Source organism: Bos indicus x Bos taurus, chromosome 2 (genome assembly GCF_003369695.1).
Source record: "Bos indicus x Bos taurus breed Angus x Brahman F1 hybrid chromosome 2, Bos_hybrid_MaternalHap_v2.0, whole genome shotgun sequence".
Taxonomy (NCBI): Eukaryota; Metazoa; Chordata; class Mammalia; order Artiodactyla; family Bovidae; genus Bos; species Bos indicus x Bos taurus.
Genome location: NC_040077.1, coordinates 103,953,926 through 103,975,577, shown reverse-complemented (window position 1 = coordinate 103,975,577; position 21,652 = coordinate 103,953,926). Strand labels below are relative to the sequence as shown.

At 41.6% G+C, this 21,652-nt stretch overlaps 1 protein-coding gene and 1 non-coding gene across 2 annotated transcripts in view; one reads left to right on the top strand and one right to left on the bottom strand.

The window, feature by feature from the left end:
* The window catches only part of PECR (peroxisomal trans-2-enoyl-CoA reductase), a 47,542-nt gene extending 42,155 nt beyond the window's left edge, over positions 1-5,387 (top strand). The window contains exons 7-8 of the mRNA XM_027566918.1: positions 1,392-1,503; positions 4,822-5,387. Coding sequence (XP_027422719.1) covers positions 1,392-1,503; positions 4,822-4,907 — 198 coding nt within the window. The 3' untranslated portion in view covers positions 4,908-5,387. The remainder of the gene's footprint in view (positions 1-1,391; positions 1,504-4,821) is intronic.
* A 5,729-nt stretch (positions 5,388-11,116) lies between these two features.
* LOC113881758 lies at positions 11,117-11,237 on the bottom strand. The gene has a single exon (XR_003508147.1). It is a non-coding gene; the product is annotated as a small nucleolar RNA SNORA40 (small nucleolar RNA).
* Positions 11,238-21,652: the final 10,415 nt, after the last annotated feature.

Genomic DNA, 21,652 nt, shown 5'->3' with positions numbered 1-21,652 from the left:
AGCAGAAATAGATGTTTTTCTGGAACTCTCTTGCTTTTTTGATCATTTTTCGATGTGTGAAAACGTTTTGGTTGTGTCATATGGTTCGTGGCCTCCTTTTTGGACAGTGCAGTCCTATACTACCTGCTGGGGACACAGGGATGGAGGGAAGGCTGTGCCCGCCTTCTCTCAGGTCTCAGAGCCTCAAAGAGGCACAGCCCTGTGAACACACAGGCTGTAGTGCTGCATACAGGATCAGGACTGGGGTGAGGCAAGCAAGGCACAAACAGTATTTAGGGACCACCTGCCCCCTAGAGCAAGCACCTCCTTAACTGCTGCATCCCAGGCACCTCATTAGTCTCCCCCTTGTCTCAGCCCTGCTTGGCAGCCTGATAAAATGGAAGATTCTGGGGCTCTAACCCCAGAGTTGACAACCCAGATGATCTTAAGTGTAGGATCTTGGAGTCTGGAGTTTCAGTAAGCAGCCCTAGGGATTCTGATGTAGGAGCTTAAGATCACCCTTTGACAAACTCTGCTTGTGTCAACAGCCTCACGTGAGACTCCGTTTACATCCAGTGAAATATTTCCATCTTTTTCTTTGGTTTTGGGAGTGGTTGTTGCTGAACTCGCCAGTCACCTATCTATTTCTCAGGGCTGCAGCGGGATTCTGAAGTCCCCCTGATAGAAAGCTCCTGTACTCTGAGACCCTGGGCTTTGGGCCTGCAAGGACCATGGACTAAACAAGCTAGAATGCCAGTTTATTGTTACACAGACACAGTGAGCGTTTCAGGGAGAAAACTATAAAAGGCATGTGATGGTGTTGAAAACAATGAGGATCATGGAAGGAACTGAATTATTTGATGGGACAGAGCAGACACAGCACTGCTTTCACTTTTGGTTCCTTCATGTTGTTTTATTTATTTTAAAAAAGATTCAAAAAAAATTTTTGGCCACGTGACCCTGCCTACAGGTTCCTAGTTCCTTGACCAGAGATTGAACCCCAAACCCCCTGCAGTGGAAGCATGGAGTCTTAACCACTGGACCACCAGGAAGGTCCCTTAACTACGTCACACTGTGTGATTCATTTCGCACTGGAGGACAAAGGAGCCTGGCGTGTTATAGTCCCTGGTATTGCAAAGAGTCGAACACGACTTAGTAACTGAACAACAACCTAAAAGGCTCTTTTTATTTTGCCTTCACCCTAGTCACATCCCTGACTTTAATGATGCTCAAGTAGAAAAAGGCATCTATTATGTACCTTCAGATTATAGTACACACAGCCTGGCATTCTAAAGGCTGCAGGCTTCAGGTTACAATTCTGTCATTTCAGAGGTGTCTACTCGGAAATGGGAAGCAGCCAGAAGTGAGGGGTATCTAATTTTCTGAGTGCATATGTGTGCTTCTGTTTCCAGGTCTCCTCCTTGGTATGCTTCCTGCTGTCTCCTGCTGCTTCCTTTGTCACCGGACAGTTGGTGTATGTGGATGGGGGCCAGTCTCTGTACACACAGTTATTTGAGATACCAGGTGAGTGGCCAAGAAATGAGTGCCTTTGTGCCTTCTCCTGTTCAGGTTTTCAAAATTCCTCTAGGTACTTAAGAGATAAGGGTTTTGTTTTTTTTTTCTTCTTGTAGAACATCCAAAAAATGTACAAAATATTTATAGTCACCATATGATTTTTAAAGGCAATATTCCCAGTGCAGCAAATATCTAAATATCTTTATTATAGCACACAGCTTTACCTGTTTAAAGACTTGTTTGCGTGTGCATAGGCTAGTGGAATTTTAACCTTGAAAAATATTCTCAGTGTGAGTATATATGTACAGGAGAGAGACAAGAACAGAGGCAGGAACGTGCCATACTTTTGATATTTAACTTCTCTTTGTTTATCCAGTTAGTGGCTTGTGTATATGAGTGGGAGAATCAGACCTGTTAGATGGGGAGGGGTGGTATGATGCTATTTTACAGTATCTTCAGGTTATAGATTGAGGGAAACCATAGGAATATGCTGTGTTCATTCATTTTTGATGTACAAAACAAGTTTATATTTCTCAATCTAATGTAGATATTGCATGCAAATGTGTGTGTGTGTGTGTGTGTGTGTATCTTATGACTAGACCATCAAACTTTGGAGTTGAAAGGATCCTAAAAAATTAGTCAAGTATCACAGTTACATCATACATGACAAAACACATCCATGAAAGCAAGGCACGTCCAAGCTAATCACTCCCAAAATGTAGAAAAGGATATGAAATTCAAATGTGTCCAACTGTTGCCAAAGATAGTTGATTAAATGATTGCCAGTGAATTAAAGGGCTTCTCTGGTGGCACAGTGATAAAGAATCTGCCTGCCAGTGCAGGAGACACAGGAGACATGGGTCCAATCCCTGGTTTGGAAAGATCCCCTGGAGTAGGAAGTGGCAACCCACTCCAGTATTCTAGACTTGAAGATCCCATGGACAGAGAAGCCTGGTGGGATATAGTCCATGAGGTTGCAAAGAGTCACACAACTGAGCACACACACAAAATTAAAATGTGGTTGATGTAGCATGTATGTACTTGAATTTCCTGTTCAGGACTTACTCTTTTCACCCTACTCTTTCATGTGCTAATAGTCTCATCAATGATTCAGCCCTTCTTTGCATTAATCATTGATTGGTTTGGATCTATAATATTACTCATTATTTCCCCTGGCATAATTTTTTACTAACACTACCATTGTAGTAATGTGTATGAGATTCTGTGGCTTTAAGGATCTCATTTGGAAACACAGAAATGCCTTCATGGTTATATAATATTGTTTTCTGATAGTATTTATTTATTTATTTATTATTATTTTTTTTAATTTTATTTTATTTTTAAACTTTACATAATTGTATTAGTTTTGCTAAATATCAAAATGAGTCCGCCACAGGCATACATGTGTTCCCCATCCTGAACCCTCCTCCCTCCTCCCTCCCCACACCATCCCTCTGGGAGAGTGACACTGAAACATGTAGAATATCATGTAAGAAACGAGTTGCCAGTCCAGGTTCGATGCGCGATTCTGATAGTATTTAAAGTAGCAAAGGTGGAGGGAGAACCTTTCCACTTCCCTCACCAGTGGAGTTGAGTCAGTGTTTGTTAAAGTGAGGTACATCCCTTTCCTTTTTAGAGGGGGAGAAAAACCCCTCTAGGTGACTGCTTCTCCAGGCCTCCAGTGAAATGGTTTTCTTTTGTAATTCTAACACTGTTGTTTTTTTTTAATCAGTACAAAAAAATATTTTTTAAGTTTTTGAAGAAAGCGGCCACATCCATCTTTTAAGAATATGTGCGTACTTGGTCGGTCAGTTGTGTCCAACTCTTTGCGACCCCATGGACTGTAGCCTGCCAGGCTCCTCTGTCCATGGGATTTCCCAGGCCAGAATACTGGAGTGGGTTGCCATTTCCTTCTCCAGGGGATTTTCCTGACCCAGGGATGGAACCCGCATCTCTTGCATCGCCTGCCTTGGCAGGCAGATTCTTTTCCACTCTGCCACCTGGGCTTCCCTTTAAGAATATACTCTCTTAAAATAATGAGCGGGAATAGCCATTCCTTCTGAAATTTTAAGATTGCCAGTCCTACGGTGAGAATGCCTGGGATGAAAGCTAAGCTTATTAGCTGATGTTCTTGAGGGTATTTATTTCTGTATGCCTTCATTTTCTTTTCTATAAAGTGAGGTCCCTTATAGTATTCATTTCATTGGCTCTTGGGAGAATTAGATTAGTTAATGCACATTAAAGGTACTGTATCAGATAGAATGCTTTTAGTTAAAACTCAGACTGGCTCAAGCAATGAAGGGATTTATTGTCTCAAATAACAGGTGAGTCTTCACTCTGCAGCTCACTGATTTTATCGAGGGCATTTTTTTCCCTTTTCCCTCTCTTTTTGCTGCTATTACATTGGCCATATCTTAAGATGGACTCTCCTGGTGCCTGCCACTCCTGAAGCTCCATGCTTCTTTGTTCATGTCCATTTGGACAGAGACAGAGGGGAGGGGATGACTTTTTCTCAGCATTTTTAACCAAATTCTGAGATTCTCTCTGCTTGGTACTAGCTTATGCAAGTGTCCATGTTTGACCAGTAACCTCAGCAAGGGGAATAGAGTACACTTACTTAGATCAATCTGTGATCCAAGTAGGGTCACTTCTCCAGAACCTCATGGGTTTCTAAGTGGAAAGAGGAGATGGGAGACTGGATGCCGGGACGGGGCAACTCTAAGTGTCTGGTACAAAGTAAGCATGTTTCAGAAGGTACCGTTATTAAGGAAGTAAGATTGGTTGAATGTCTACGTTATGTCCAGTGCTATATGCAGGGATCACATGGACCCTCTCACCTTTAACAGAGAGATGTTGGTATCTCCGCTAATAGATGGGGATTTCCCTGGTGAATCAGCTGGTTAAGAATCTACCTGCAATGGAGGAGACCAGCGTTCAATCCCTGGATCAGGAAGATCCCCTGGAGAAGGGAATGGCAAACCCCTCAGTTTTCTTGCCTGGAGAATTTCATGGAGGAGCCTGGCAGGCTACAGTCCATGGTGTCGCAAAGTGAACAACTAACACTTACTTAATAGATGAGGAAACTGAGGCTTAGCAAGAGTAACTTCTCCAAATCTGTAGAAGTAACTTCTACAAAGTTATTAAGTGACAGAGATGGGATTCAAATTGAGATTTTTCTCAAAACCTTTGCCACCTGTCCCAATGATTTCTTTTTTCTTGCTAAGAAAAGGGGTGATCCAGGGAAAATGACAAATGGGTTTGGTGGGAACTAAGAGAACTGATGAGGTTAATAGATTCGTATCTGACCTGAGGTTTTCCATTTAACAGATCATGACAACTGGCCCCAGGGAGCAGGGGACCCTTCTCTTGTCAAAAGCATAAAAGAGTCTTCTAACCATAAAGCCAAGCTGTAAGCTAAAGAAACATGGAAGTGTCTTTTGTCCCCAAGTGCCTTAACATCTCGACAGTGCACTTCTGTACTTTACAGGAACTCATAATCTGTATGGGAAACTCACATTCTGATTTTTTAATGTTAATCAATTACATCTGTGCAAAAGTTATTCCTGAAATAAACACATTAAGTGCCAACCAACGTCATTTGTGATCAAAAAAAAATTTTAGAAGTGGAAATTAACATAATTTATGATTATACTTTTAATTCTAAGAAAGGTCTTTGAAAAATGAAATAGTTTCAAGTTAATGATAATGGTATTATGATTTCCCATAAGGTTCACAATAAATCTAAATTGTGGCATCATTATGATTTTTACAACAATGACTCATTTTTGATGGCAAATACTTTGGGATCAATAAAGCTTTATATAATTATTGATGTGTGGTTTGTTCATGAAGTCATATTTGTACAAACCCTGTTAATAAAAAAGAAAAATGAAGTCATAAGTGGTATTTTTTTCCGTCCTTGGCTTGATATGTCTTGATTTCTTAGCCAAAGTATTCCCCTTTCTCCATGTTTCTCCTTTTATATGCAAACAAATTTTTAATTAAAATCTATGCAGCTGTATTAGGGTTCGGTATTCTTCCTTCCATTGATCCTTTCTGTCCATTGATCTTGATTTGTGGAGTGTCATCTACAAACTGTATATGTTCATTTTTTTTCTCTCTTCATCAATGAAACCTGTTTGACTTCTTCCTGTTGAAGTGAAGTAGTTTCTTTAACAGTAACACTCAGTTCAAAGCATATGATTGACCAAACTCTGAGCTGGGTGGGGCAGGGCGGTTATCGGCTGCAGAAATTGCAGAATCTGCAATTTTATCAGCATCCCAAGCAGGTCCGGGACTAGAATGAGGCTAATGAGCTGCTGTGGGTGCCGCGTGTAAGGAGGTGCTCACTCTTGTGTGTGAACAGGGGAGGATCGCCCTTGAGAGTGAGCCCAAAGCTCCCTTTAACATTGTGTGCATGCTATGTATGTAGCAGAAATCTTTTCCTCCTAGACTACATTTTAATAGTAGCCTTCTGAAGGTGATAACATCACAGCTCCTAAGAATTACAAGTTGACTTAAAGGGCAGGATGGCCCCAGCACAGGTTGGTGCAGAAAATGAAAGAACCAGGGCTTGCTTTTCAAATTACCTGTTGATGATGGTTGACGACCTCTTGTATCTCCCTAGGTTGAAATTTGCTTATTTCTGTTTAACGCATGGAGCCTGCCCTATGTAGCACTAAACTTAGCTCCAACTCCTTATTAGATCTTGTTCGACCATTGCTGTACAGCTGATCATTATCTGTGTTCTAGAATTAGAAGTCTGCACTCCAGGATTTCTGTGTGTCATAATAGTGCCTTGTCACTAATGTTCTTCTGTGACTGCACTTGGTAAATTTTGCTGTAGACTGGATGTTCCTGAATGGAACTCATTCGTTCAGCTAATAATTTGGTGCCCATTCTATGTGCTCAACATTATGGTAGGAGTTGGACGTTCAGTGGTGAAAAAGAAAAAAAAAATGTATATATATAATACAGAAATATAAATTTTAAGTTTTATTTATTTTTATTGAAGTGTGGTTGATTTATAATGTTGTATTAGTTTCAGGTGTATAGCAAAGGGATTCTCACACACACACCCACACACACATACACATATTCTTTTTCAGATTCTTTTCCATTATAGGTTATCACAAGACACTGAATATAGTTCCCTGTATTAGACAATGGGTCCTTATTTATCTATTTTGTAATAGTAGTATGTATCTATTAATTCCAGACTCCTAATTAATCCCCCCTTTCTGCTTTGTTAACCATTAATTTGTTTTCTACGGAGTCTGTTTCTATGTTGTAAATAGGTTCAGTTGTATTATTAAGATTCCATATATAAGTGATATTTGTCTCTGACGTTTCACACAGTATGGTCATCTCTAGGTCTATCCATATTGTTACAAATGGCATTATTTGACGCTTTTTATGACTGAGTAGTGTTCCACTGTGTACATGTACCATATTTTCTCTGTCAGTAGACATTTAGGTTGCTTCCATGTCTTGGCTATTATAAATAGTGCTGCTATGAACATTGGGGTGCATGTATCTTTTTGAATTAAGAGTTTTCCTCTTTTCCAGATATATGCCCAGGAGTGGGATTGTTGGATCATATGGCAACTCTATTTTTAGTTTTTAAGGAATCTCCAAGGAGAAGGCAATGGCAACCCACTCCAGTACTCTTGCCTGGAAAATCCCATGGAAGGAGGGGCCTGATAGGCTGCAGTCCATGGGGTCGTGAAGAGTCGGACACGACTGAGCGACTTCACTTTCACTTTTCACTTTCATGCATTGGAGAAGGAAATGGCAACCCACTCCAGTGTTCTTGCCTGGAGAATCCCAGGGATGGAGAGCCTAGTGGGCTGCCGTCTATGGGGTCGCACAGAGTCGGACACGACTGAAGCGACTTAGCAGCAGCAGCATACTGTTTTCCATAGTGGCTGTACCAGTTTACATTCCCACCAGCACGATAGGAGGGTTCCCTTTTCTCTGCACCCTCTCCACCATAAAATTCTCTATTATTTTAAGTGCTAACAAGGATAAGGTCATGGTACTAAAGGCATATAAGAAAGAAAGGAAGAAAAGGACATCTAAGGGTAAAAAAAAAACATTTCTATAGTTACTCATGTCAAAAGAGGTTGTTGATAAGATGACCTTTGTGGATGTTATCACCTCTCTCTCTCTCACACACACACACACACACGCACTGGTCTTTTTGTTTGCGGCTTGTGTTAGTTCAGGTTCTCAGAGAAGAAGATGCCAAGACACGGTAAAACGTGCATGAGATGTCTGGAGAATGTGCCCATGGAGGATAAAGGGCAGGGAGCCCAAGAAGGCATCCATAGCCTTCAGACCATGATGGTGTCTAACACTTGTAGAAGAGGGAGGGAGAGAGGAATGGGCAGGAAACACCTCGGGTTGCAGCCAGAGTTGCGACGTGTGTGAGATCACAGTCACAGTGGGGCAAAAGGGTATCAGGAGGTGCTCAGTGGGTCACCTGCTCCACATGTGCCCTTCCTCCCTGTCCCCACTCTGTAAAAGTAGCTGTGATTCCTCCTGCTGGTGATGGCAATGCCTTTTCTCACCAGCTGGTACCTGGTCACAGGAATCAGTTTCAGTTCAACGGAACCTGGCTGTGTTCCTTGGCAAGAATTGCCCTTTGGGACTAGGATCTCCAAAACTGCAGAGTCCAGAACCGCAGGGATAAGGCCCACAGTGGGTCTTAGCGGGTGATGGCAAGTAGGGCCACTACCACTTCCATTCCTTGGTTCCCAACATGTTCCCAAAGCCAATGAGGACATGCATCCTGAAAGATGGTGCCCCATCCTTTCAGAGGGTCGATGGTACTTCTGCTGTGTCTTGATTATTGTAGTCCTGTTGTGAGGCTAGTTTTCTCTGGAAGTCTGGGGTATGATACAATCAATGGTTCCATGATCAGGGGACCCACTTTGATCACCTGGTTGGATATTGGTGCACGGGATTCCATAGCTGTATATTCCACCTTGTATAAGCCCCTAGATCAGTGATCCTCAACCTTTTTGGCCTCAGGGACCAGTTATGTGGAAGACAGTTTTCCAGACTGTGTATTGGAGAGAGGATTTCCAGATGATTCAAGTGAGTTACATTTTTTATATACTTTATTTTTGTTATTATTACATCAGCTCCACCTCAGACCATCAGGCATTAGATCTTGGAATTGGAGACCCTTGTCCTAGATAGCGGTGGTATCTGAGTCCCTGTGAACAGGAAAGTCAAACTCTTACCTGGAATGGTAGGGCTTCCCTGGCAGCTCAGCTGGTAAAGAATCTGCCTGTAATGCAAGAGACCCTGGTTTGATCCCTGGGTCAGGAAGGTCCCTTGGAAAAGGGAACAACTACCCACTCCAGTATTCTTGCCTGGTGAGTTTCATGGACAGAGGAGCCTGTCAATGGGGGTCACAAAGAGTCGGACACAACTGAATCACATTCACTTTCTTTCACTTAACTGGAATGGTATCTGTCATTATAAGGCATGACACAAATACCACACAGTCATTTAAACAGGAAAAGTTTAATGTGAAGAATCATTAACCACAGCAGCGGACTGGATAGTAGGAAGTGAACACAATTTTAAAGACTATAGGAGTAGTAGAAGAACTGGCTGTGACTGGGCTGATAGGAAGAGAAGAGCTTCTCCCACCCACTCACCCAAGGCTGACAGACCCTGTTTGGAGGGGATAGCTCTGGTTTACTGGATGGCTGAGAAGTCACTAGTCATCTATGGGGCTTTGCTGGTGGAATTTGCTAGAAATCTGCCCTCTGGAATTTGCTTGAAATTTGCCCTTTAGGGTGCCAAGGCAGCTGCTGCTATTGCTGACCCAAGTGCATTGCTGACTGGGGGCTGCCAGGTAATCAGTAGAGGAAGCACTGAACTGGGAAGCAAAACCCTTTCCCTTGTGCAGTGTCTCTCCATCGAAGTTTCAGCACTCGCTGGCAAAGGAGAGGCTACTTAAAAGGCCTAGATGCTTTTTCACAGAGCTGAGAAGCAGTATGGATGTGAGAGTTGGACTGTGAAGAAAGCTGAGTGCCGAAGAATTGATGCTTTTGAACCGTGGTGTTGGAGAAGATTCTTGAGAGTCCCTTGGACTGCAAGGAGATCTAACCAGTCCATTCTAAAGGAGATCAGCCCTGGGTGTTCATTGAAAGGACTGATGCTAAAGCTGAAACTCCAGTACTTTGGCCACCTCATGAGAAGAGTTGACTCATTAGAAAAGACCCTGATGCTGGGAGGGATTAGGGGCAGGAGGAGAAGGGGACGCCAGAGGATGAGATGGCTGGATGGCATCACCGACTTGATGGACATGAGTTTGAGTGAACTCCGGGAGTTGGTGATGGACAGGGAGGCCTGGCGTGCTGCGATTCATGGGGTTGCAGAGTCGGACACGCCTGAGTGACTGAACTGAACTGAACTGAACCGAGAAGCAGTACATCCATAAGCATCAAGACAGCCCTTTCCAAAAGAAGTTTTGCTCAGTCCACAGCTGTCACGTCAGTCAGTCCACAAGTCTTTTAGTTGGGCCTTTTTGATTTTCTGGTGGCTCAGACAGTAAAAATCACTACAGATTGTAACTGCAACCATGAAATTAAAAGATGCTTGCTCCTTGGAAGAAAAGCTCTGACAAACCTAGACAGGGTATTAAAAAGCAGAGACATTACTTTGCCAACAAAGGTCCACATGGTCAAAGCTATGGTTTTTTCCAGTAGTCGTGTATGGATGTGAGAGTTGGACTATAAAGAAGGCTGAGCGCTGAAGAATTGATGCTTTTGAACTGTGGTGTTGGAGAAGACTCTTAAGAGTCCCTTGGAGTGTAAGGAGCTCATCAAACCAGTCAATCTGAAAGAAAATCATTTTGATTTTGAATTTGAATAGTCATTGAAAGGACTGATGCTGAAGTTGAAGCTCCAATACTTTGGCTGCCTGATGTGAAGAGCTGACTCATTAGAAAAGACCCTGATGCTGGGAAAGATTGAAGGCAGGAGGAAAAGGGGATGACAAAGGACAAGATGGTTGGATGGCATCACTGACTCGATGGACATGAGTTTGAGCAAGCTCCAGGAGATGGTGAAGGACAGGGAAGTCTGGCATGCTATAGTCCATGGGGTCACAAAGAGTTGGGCACGACTGAGTGACTGAACAACAGATGGTAAAGAATCTGCCTGCAGTTGTGAGAGACTTGGGATCAATCCCTGGATTCGAAAGATGCCCTGGAGAAGGAAATGGCAACCCACTCCAGTATTCTTGCCTGGAGAACTCCATGGACAGAAGAGCCTGGCAGGCTATAGTCCATGGACTTGCAAAGAATCAGACACAAATGAGTGACTAACACATATATACTTTGCTTTCCAATGGAATACAGACAGACTTCAAAACTCCCCTTTTAAAAGCCTTTTAAAAATCAGATACTGTGTTCTTAAGATAAAAGCCTAAAAAAAGAAGCCATCTTTGTTTCATGTCAACATTAAAATTAGAGTACTAAATCAATACAACTGATAATTTGAAAGCTTAAGATATGAGGAAAGAGTATCAGCTATATAGTCCTGGAAGCAAACTTTACGTTCACCAATACACCCCCATGACTTGAATCTCTTTTCAGTGTCATGCTCCTTCTTATCTGTATCAAAACTCATACTGAGCAACGAGTTATGGGTTGCAAAAGAGGATTTCTTTTTGCACCTATCTATAAGTCTTTGTCTATAAATTAAAAACAAACAAGTGCTGTCCCATTTGTTTTTAACACTACCGGGTGCTTGGCTCAAAAGTGTCCCCTTGTGGTTATTGGTGGAACACCAGCCTGTCTGAACAGCACCTTTTTGGGTTTCTAAGATCTGGCTGCAGAGCTTCAACTTGAGCTGTGGTTTCCTCTCGGGATTTCTTCTCCACTCCTAGTTTACAAGGGTTCCACTTCACCAAGTGGCTGTTCATTGAAATAAGAAGGAAGATTTGAACCATATTCAAAAAAGTCGTATTAGATCAAAAGCTAGTGATTAAATCACTAGCTAGCGTGTTAGGTCAAAAGCTAGCCCTTGTTTTGAGACAGTCATCTGAAGGGCTACTTATCTCCAGTTATCTAAAGGGATATTTTGAATCTTGTGGACAACACTGTTTATGACTTGTATGGCAACTAAATGCATCTGTTGGTTAGCCCAGTCATGCCCCTCTGAGTAAGAGGCACGCCTGCCCTCTGCCCTAGTAGGAGTTTAGATTGCGGGGACCTGCCAGGTCCTGATGGTTTCATCATCAGCACTGCATTCCTGGACATCTCCTGATTCCTCCTCTGCCCTCTCACCTAGTTCTGAAAGGTGAGCCTCCTCACCTTTGTTCAGCCTCCAAACCTCCTTTCGTGGAGGCTGTCAGTTCTCTAAAAGGAAACATTTCAAAATGTTTGAAGCCACTTGGCTGAGGTTGTCAATAAGTGAAAGTGTTAGTTGCTCAGTCATGTCCGACTCTTTGTGACCCCATGGACTGTAGCCCGCCAGGGTTCTCTGTCGATGGAATTCTCCAGGCAAGAGTACTGAAGTGGCTAACCATTTCCTTCTCCAGGGGATCTTCCCAACCCAGGAATTGAACCTGAGTCTCCTGCATTGGCAGATGGGGTCTTTACCACTGAGCCTCCAAGGAAGCCCTGAGGTCATTAATAACCTTTATGCTAATTGCTGCCTTGTATCATCTCCCCCTTCTTATTTTGTCCTTTACTGTCCATTTCTGCAGAGCTCTTGGTGGGCTCTCTTTCCATGAGTTATGGATTTTAGAGTCTGCCGGAGTCCCAACTGCCTGGGTTCAAATCCTAGCTTCTACCACTTAATTACTCTGGTGACAGCTTTGAGATAATTGAGGAATTTGAATGTGGATTGATTATTAGTAGATAATGTCAAATAATTACTGGTCATTTTGTTAGATTTGCTAATAATATGGCAGTTACATTTTTTTTTAATGCCTTTACCCATTAGGGAAGAAATATTGGTTTTGGGATTTGCCTTAAAGTACTCCAGTTTAGGAAAAGATGGTGGTGGGGAGGCAGGAAGCAGACGAAACAACATTGGAAGCATGGTAGTAATTGTTAAAGCAAGGTGACAGATACTCTAGATGCCATGTATGTATATATATACAGTATATGGCTGATCCGACTAGTCTCTTTGCATCTGGATAAGTTTAGAAATTCCCCAAATAAAAAACTGTATATAGATGATCTTATTTGCAAGGCAGAAATAGAGACACAGATATAGGGAACAAAGTGTGGACACCAAGCAGGGGGAAGAAGGGTGGGATTAACTGGGAGACTGGGATTGACATATACACACTTGATACTGTGTATAAGGTGGCTCAGTGGTAAAGAGTCTGCCTGCAATGCAGGAGACCTGGATTCCATCCCTGGGTCTGGAAGATCCCCTCGAGGAAGGCGTGGCAAACCACTCCAATATTCTTGCCTGGAGAATCCCATGGACAGAGGAGTATGGCAGGTTATAGTCCATGGGGTCGCAGAGTCAGACATGACTGAAGTGACTTAGCATGCATGCATGCTTAAATTAGATAACTAATGAGAACCTACTGCATAGCACAGGAAACGACTCAGTGTTGACCTAAATAAGAAGAATATCCAAAAAAGAGGGGATATATGTATGCATATAGCTGATTCACTCTGCTGTACAGTAGAAGCTAATACAACATTGTAAAGCAATTATGCTCCAATAAAATTTAAAAAAATAAACAGAAAATAAAAATGGTCTCATTAATTACTTGGATAGAGGGTGACATGGGCAAGAGTTAATTGGTTATAAGTAAGGATTATTTGGGAGAAACAGGAAGACTTTTCACTGGACAGCTAGTGGTTTATGTGACAGAGGGCATGGGAGACCAATTCCAAATGGAATATGTATTTGGTGATACAAAGCCATTGCTTCTTAAACTGAATTCTGCCCTATAGACCTTGGATATAACCCATTCAAACTCCTGGCCAGCCTCCTACACTGGCTTAGTCAACATGACTAGTTAGTTCTAATACAAGCCAGTTAAGGAAACATGGAGGGTTGCAAGAGATGGACTCCATCTGATATTCTGATAACGCTGATATACTTGAGTTCATATATTTGAATGGGGACATGATGTCCAGTTGGTATAGAAAAACTCAAATCAGCAAAGTAAAAACAATATTCCTGGCTTCTGTTGCATATTTTGAATCATTCTGTTTCTTTTTTCATCTGCCCTGACTGAATCACACATTTATTTAGAGTTTGTAGTTCTAAGCATGACTCAACAGAATCACCTTCTTTCAAATGCTACTAATTACCATGGACTTAAATAGCAAAGATTTTTTAAAAAGTCATTTCTATGGGTGATTCAGAGTAGATGTTAACCAGAATTCCTTACCCTCTAATTTTAACACTGAAGTAAGAGCTATATATCAAATCTTTGCTTTGTTAGGTTTCTTCAGTTCCCTGTTAGGCTTCTTCAGCTTCTTCTTAAACCAAGAAGTATAGTCTATTTCTTCCTGCAAGAAGATTCACTTGTGAGGCATTGAGTGTGTATTTGGGGTTAGTGGGATTGACTGTGGCGAGAAGGGAAAAGTGATGGAGCAGCCTTCTCTTCTACATCGTTGAGATGGAGATTAGGGGACCTCAGAGGGTGGCTACCTTTATCTGATTCTTACTAATTAGTTCTTACTATTTCATTTGGAGGAATGAAACTACAGAGATTTCAGTGGATACAGAAGAGTACATTTTGCCGAACAAGCATGTGTGTGTGTGTGTGTGTGTGTGTAGGAATGGGCCTTGTAGTTGGCTTTTGAGCTCAAATTGGAGAATAGAAAATACATTGCCCACAAACTGCAGAATCACTAATGATGGATAATAATAACTAGCCTTTATTGAGTGATTACTATATGCCAGACAATGCCAAGCACTTTCCATGAATGACCTTATTTTAACCATACAAAAACCATGTGAAGTAGGTTTCATCAGTAACAGTATTTTACAATGAGGAAACTGGCATAAACAAGCAAGTAACTTGTTTAAGATCTCAGTTAGCAAATGGCAGAAGTAGAATTTGAATTAAAGGAATTTAGCTTTAGAGCCTGTGACCAATGCAGTATACTGAGAATGACTAGAACCAAGACATCAAGAAATAATTTTTGAAATAAAATTTTGAAAAAATTTTAATGGAACTATTTGAACACATGTTAAAGTAAAGAGAATAATATCATCATGCCCCAACCCAGTTTTAATAATGATCTATATTTTTCCAAATTTTTATTTCTCTCCTACTTGATTTTTAAGTATTTTAGGGCAAATTCCATATGTCCTGTCATTTCTCAGAAAGTTAATTTTAATCTAATTGAAAATATTAATGTGAACAGAAAAACATAGATCACTGTCAAAAGTGGGACAGTGATTCACCATGATAGCATAAGAAAAACCCACGTGGCCAGCAACAGCAGTGCTCACCTACCACTGGCCATAAGGCACACGCCCCCTCCTTGGGCTGCAAATGTTTGCTTTGCTCGGCGTCTTGCTTGGTGTATACATCCCTCTTTTGCAGAAGGATACATCAGACTGTCAGTCCTAAATTAAACCACTTCTCTTTCCTCCAAAACCATGTCCAAAAATAAATAAATTTTGATTTTCTGGGCAGCTTTGATAAAGGGAACTAATGGGCTGGTCTGGTGCGTAGGAATTTTCAGCCAGTTTGAGAGCTGTGTGTAAGTCTAGGCTACATCCTTCAACTTCTGGTGAGTTTGTGAGCATGACTCAGCATCCCTAAATTCTGAGAACTCTGGAGAGACAGATACAAGTTTGAGTTTCTAGACCTGCAAACAGGTTTGTTACTAGACCTGGAGTGCCAGCCTTTGGGCAGCGGGAAGTGTTCATCACACTTCCTGACTGGTTTTAATCGTTTGCCTTGTCTGCTCTAACTTAGCAGTCTCAATCCTTCTTCTTGTTTATTTTTTAGTATTTATTTATTTATTATTTGGCTGCGCCAGGTCTTAGTTGTGGCACGTGGGATCTTTCATTGCATCACACAGACTCTTCAGTTGTAGTGCATGGATTTAGCTGCTCTGCAGCATGTGGGATCTTAGTTCCCTGACAAGGGATTGAACCCGTGTCCCCTGCATCACAAGTCGGATTCTTAACCGCTGGGCCACAGGGAATTCCCCCAATGCTACTTTATATCACCTTCCATGAAACTACCTGAGTCCTTTTATTTTAAAAGTAAATAATTGAGAACATGACATGTCCTTTTGATTGTATTACTATCTTAATTAGAATTGCTATTTGTAAATATTGAGTGGTCTACATAGTTCTATATTCTGATAGGGTAAATAATCAGAAATACAATTCTCTTTCTCTCTGAGATAGATAGATAGATCTGTCTTTGCTTTTTTCCTCTTTTTAAGATGTGGCCATATATATTATATGGAGAAGGAAATGGCAACCCACTCCAGGATTCTTGCCTGGGAAATCCCATGGACAGTGGATCCTAGTGGGCTACAGTCCATGGGGTCACAAGAGTCAGACATGATTTAGCAACTAAATCACCACCACCATATATATATATATTAATATAATATAATTAATTATAGTACATATATAATATAGCTTGCCATTTTACCCATTTCTAGGTATGCGATCCTTATTTTACTTATAGGCAACCCTAAGGCAGAATTCCAATTTCTCGAATCAGCTCAGTTCAGTCGCTCAGTTGTGCCCGACTCTTTGCGACCCTGTGAATCGCAGCACGCCAGGCCTCCCTGTCCGTCATCATCTCCTGGAGTTCACTCAAACTCACGTCCATTGAGTCGGTGATGCCATCCAGCCATCTCATCCTCTGTTGTCCCCTTCTCCTCCTGCCCCCAATCCCTCTCAGCATCAGAGTCTTTTCCAATGAGTCAACTCCGCATGAGGTGGCCAAAGTACTGGAGTTTCAGCTTTAGCATCATTCTTTCCAAAGAACACCCAGGGCTGATCTCCTTTAGGATGGACTGGTTGGATCTCCTTGCAGTCCAAGGGACTCTCAAGAGTCTTCTCCAACACCACAGTTCAAAAGTAAATTCAAATATTTATTACATTGATGGTATACAAATACAAATTTTCAAACTTCAAGTTTGTTTGAGAAAATATCCAGAATATAGCAAGATCAAGTAGAATTAAATTAATACACAATAACTGGAAAAACATCAAAATATGACATTTAAATCCTGCCTAGAAAGATCAAGTAGAAATTTTGCTGTTGATTTGTGTATATTTTTGGATTGTCTAAGTTTTTTGGAGTCAATTCATAAAAGGCATCTTTGGTTTACAAACAACACACTTCAAATGTAGTTTATTTCAATCTAAAGCACATGTTTTATATTTACATGAAATTTTAGCTAGTTAGTTTTAATGCAAGATATAAATTCTTGTATGGAATTCAAAATGCCATGCTTCAAATTTTAAATTTTTAGATTGAAGAAGTTGTACTGAAGAAAAAATAAAGAACATTGCGTTCTTGAAAATTCAGGTAAACATTAATATTTTAAATGTCCTTATATAGTACATTTTAAATGTGTTTTGAAATTTAGAAAGCATTTTATACAAAATCTTCAAATTTGGAATTTTTAAAAAAACAACGAAATTTATAAGTGCTTCTTTTTTCAGAGAGGATGGGAGACGGGATAGTCGATTTGACTCTCACTTGTCTAGAACATGAACTTTTGCTATTTCTTGTTTTCCAAATACCAAACACATTAAAGGAAAACAATCAGATGCAGTTATTCATGTTTTACCAATAAAAGATGAATGATTTTCATCAAGTATTTTTAAAAATTGTTCGTTTGGAGTGTGCCTTTTCAAATCATTCTGGAGATTCTAAAATCTCTGAACATAATTTTTTATTTCAACAAATTTTCAAGGCTGTGTGAGTCACAATATTTCCAACTCCTTTTGAAGGAAAATACCCTTTAGTTTTAAATAGAAATTACTCGTTACATTTAAATGAGTTGCTTATAGTTATACATAATTTTGATTTATTCAGTGTCTGCTTGACTAGATTTTGATTTAATTTTGATCTACATTTAAATGAATTGCTTATAGTTATACATAATTTTGATTTACTTGACTAGATGCTTGATTTTAAAAACAAATAGTAGTAGCTGACTTGCCTTGTGTAATCTAAATTTGCTTTGAGGACAGAGTAACAATATTTTGATGATACCTAGTTACTCAGAAGGGGCTTCCCTGGTGGCTCAATGGTAAAGAATCTGCTTGTCAGTGCAGGAGATTCAGGGTTTGATCCCTGGGTCTGGAAGATCCCCTGGAGAAGAAAATGTCAACCTGTTCCAGTATTCTTGCCTGGGAAATCTCAAGGACAGGAGCCTGGCTGGCTACAGTCCATGAGGTTGCAAAGAGTCGGACATGACTTAGCGACTAAACAAGTTACTCGAAAGTGAAGGCTCCTGCACTGGAGGGTTAGTTTTAATATAGTACACTGCTTCCAAAGAAGTTTTTTAAAAAGTCATTTTTATTTTAAAAAATGGAGGTGAAATTGACATAAAATTAATTTTAAAATGAACGATTCAGTGGCATTTAGTATGTTCACAGTGTTCTGTAACCACCACCTCTATCTAGTCCCAAAATATTCCCAAAGGGAAACTCCATAAAGCAGTTGCTCTGCATTTCCCCACTCTGCATCCCTGGCAACAATCAGGCAGAGTTCTGTCCCAATGCATTTACCCACTCTGGGATATGTCGGGTATATGGAATTGTACAATATGTGATACTTGGTGTCTAGCTTTTTTCATGTACCATAATGCTTTTGAGGTTCATCCAAATTGTAGCATGCATTTTTAATCAATTTATGTAGGTGAGATTGCCTCCACTGTTGGACAGAATTAATTCTCTTAACCTTATTTATAGGATGTTCCTTCTTAAGAGCAAAAGGATTTTGTGATGATGCCTAGAGAACTTAATATGTTTTACTCTGATAAAAGGAGGAAGAAAATAAAGATCAGCCTATCTCACTCTGAAGTAGTCTGATACAAGAATTCCTGGCATTTTCAGAGGAAGGAAATTCTGAGCTCATGGAATGACCAGGGGTATAGATTTAGGTCTCGGGGTTACCAGGCAATGGATGCCATGACGTGCCACCCAGATCTTCTTCAGGAAGAAAGGAGTTACTGGGGCGACTACTGCAAGTGCTACCAGCGGTCAGCCCTCAGCAGCTACCAGGCCCCTGCCGGCCAATCTCAGCGGGAGAGCTGCCCTAGCCAAGGTCATGTTCCCTTTCCAGGTGGCCCTCATCCAAAGGTTGATATCATGGCGGTAGAAAGGCTAAGCCCTCTTGTACCAACACAGAACAGCTCAGCTGTGAAGTCCGCATAGAGCTGGCTGAGACCCGGCGCTGCTGCCTTTTCTTCCCTTCCTTTCCACAGGTGTTGATTCCATGAGTGCTCCTCACTAAGCCTCCTATACCTCTGAGTACTCCCAGCTAGACCTCCTGTAAGACATGTGCTCTCCATTGTTTGTTGTTTAGTCCCTAAGTCATGTCTGATTCTTCCCAAAGACTGAAGCCTGCCAGGTTCCTCTGTCCGTGGGATTTTCCAGCAAGAATACTGAAGTGGGTTGCCATTTCCTTCTCCAGGGGATTTTTCTGAGCCAGGGATGGAACCTATGTCTCCTGCATTGGCAAGTGGATTCTTAACCACTGAGCTATCTGGGAAGCCCTGTGCTTTCCATTATGCCTCCTGTAAGCCCTGAGTGATTCCTGCTAATCTTCTGTAAACTCACTCCTTCTCAGAGTCTGCTTCCCTGGAAACCCAATGTATAGTCCCAAATTTTGCATGGTTCCACCAGGCATTCCAGGAAATGAAGTCAGTCACCTTCTCTAAGCTGAGAAGCTTAGCTTTTTCCTACTGGAGACTTGCCATTGTACCAGAGATCACCTCTCCAAGTTAAAATAATTTCTCCTTTCAAGGTCTTTAAAGCAACATCTCTTCTGGATATTGGATGGGGAGCAATTAAGGATTTTTTTTTTTTTTTTTGGTAAGTCTTATTTGACTTGGACTATAAAGGAAACTGAGTGCTGAAGAATTGATGCTTTTGAACTGTGGTGTTGCAGAAGACTCTTGAGAGTCCCTTGGACAGCAAGGAGATCCAACCAGTCCATCCTAAAGGAGATCAGTCCTGAATATGCAGTGGAAGGACTGATGTTGAAGCTGAAACTCCAATACTTTGGCCACCTGATGCGAAGAACTGACTCACTGGAAAAGACCCTGATGCTAGGGAAGACTGAAGGCAGGAGGAGAAGGGGACGACAGAGGATGAGATGGTTGGATGGCATCTGTTGACTCAGTGGACATGAGTTTGAGCAAGCTCTGGGAGTTAGTGATGGACAGGGAGGCCTGGTGTACTGCAGTCCGTGGGGTCGCAAAGAGTCGGACATGACTGAGGGACTGAACTGATTTCCCATGGAAATTATTCTCCCATCTGGCCAAGATGTGCATGTTCAAGGGTTCTTTTGCCTTGTCAAGGGTCTCAGTCGTGCTAGGAATCAGGAAGGGGATATACTCAAATTTGGGGTTAAATTGTTATACCAGTTCCTCATTTTTATAATACATTTTCTAGAGGCAGAAAACCATCAGTGTTTAATATGACCTGGGCAAGGATGGGTCTCCCTTTAACTGAGGAGTCCTTATGATTAAAGTAGCCTACAGACAAAAAATAAAGTCTGACACTGTTTCTACTGTCCCCATCTATTTGCCATGAAGTGATGGGACCAGATGCCATGATCTTAGTTTTCTGAATGTTGAGCTTTAAGCCAACTTTTTCACTCTCCTCTTTCACTTTCATCAAGAGGCTTTTTAGTTCCTCTTCACTTTCTGCCATAAGGGTGGTGTCATCTGCATATCCGAGGTTATTGATATTTCTCCTGGCAATCTTAATTCCAGCTTGTGCTTCTTCCAGCCCAGTGTTTCTCATGATGCACTCTACATATAAGTTAAATAAGCAGGGTGACAGTATACAGCCTTAACGTACTCCTTTTCCTATTTGGAACCAGTCTGTTGTTCCATGTCCAGTTCTAACTGTTGCTTCCTGACTTACATATAGGTTTCTCAAGAGGCAGGTCAGGTGGTCTGGTATTTCCATCTCTTTCAGAATTTTCCACAGTGATCCACACAGTCAAAGTCTTTGGCATATCTTTTGGGTTCCAAAATCACTGCAGATGGTGACTGCAGCCATGAAATTAAAAGACGCTTACTCCTTGGAAGGAAAGTTATGACCAACCTAGATAGCATATTCAAAAGCAGAGACATTACTTTGCCAACAAGGGTCTGTCTAGTCAAGGCTATGGTTTTTCCAGTGGTCATGTATGGATGTGAGAGGTGGACTGTGAAGAAAGCTGAGCGCCGAAGAATTGATGCTTTTGAACTGTGGTGTTGGAGAAGACTCTTCAGAGTCCTTTGGACTGCAAGGAGATCCAACCAGTCCATTCTGAAGGAGATCAGCCCTGGGTGTTCTTTGGAAGGAATGATGCTAAAGCTGAAACTCCAATACTTTCGCCACCTCATGCAAAGAGTTGACTCATTGGAAAAGACTCTGATGCTGGGAGAGATTGGGGGCAGGAGGAAAAGGAGATGACAGAGGATGAGATGGCTGGATGGCATCACCGACTCGATGGACATGAGTTTGAGTGAACTCTGGGAGTTGGTGATGGACAAGGAGGCCTTGTGTGCTGCGATTCATGGGGTTGCAAAGAGTCGGACATGACTGAGCGACTGAACTGAAGTGAACTGATAGACAAAAAAAAGAAACCAGGGCAACTTATCCGTATAGGGTGTATAGGAAAGATGTACATGGAGGGTGGCTCTATGTAAAAACCCTGCCTGAAGTGACAAACACCTTTCTAGATTGGAAACAGCTCAGGCAGAGTTGATGTGGGGTTCAGCAAGGGAAGGGAGAATGGAGTTTACAGACTTTAAGTAGCAGTCTTTACAGTCATAGGAAAGGACCCTCATGGCTTATACTGAAAAGAGCCTCAACTCCAGCCAAGCAGAGCATTAAGCATCTATCAGCTTGCTGAGTTTCACTCTTTCCTTGTCCAAATACTGGCATATGGTGCTACTCTGTGATGGAGGGGCAGAAGACCACCTCCCTTCAGATACAAC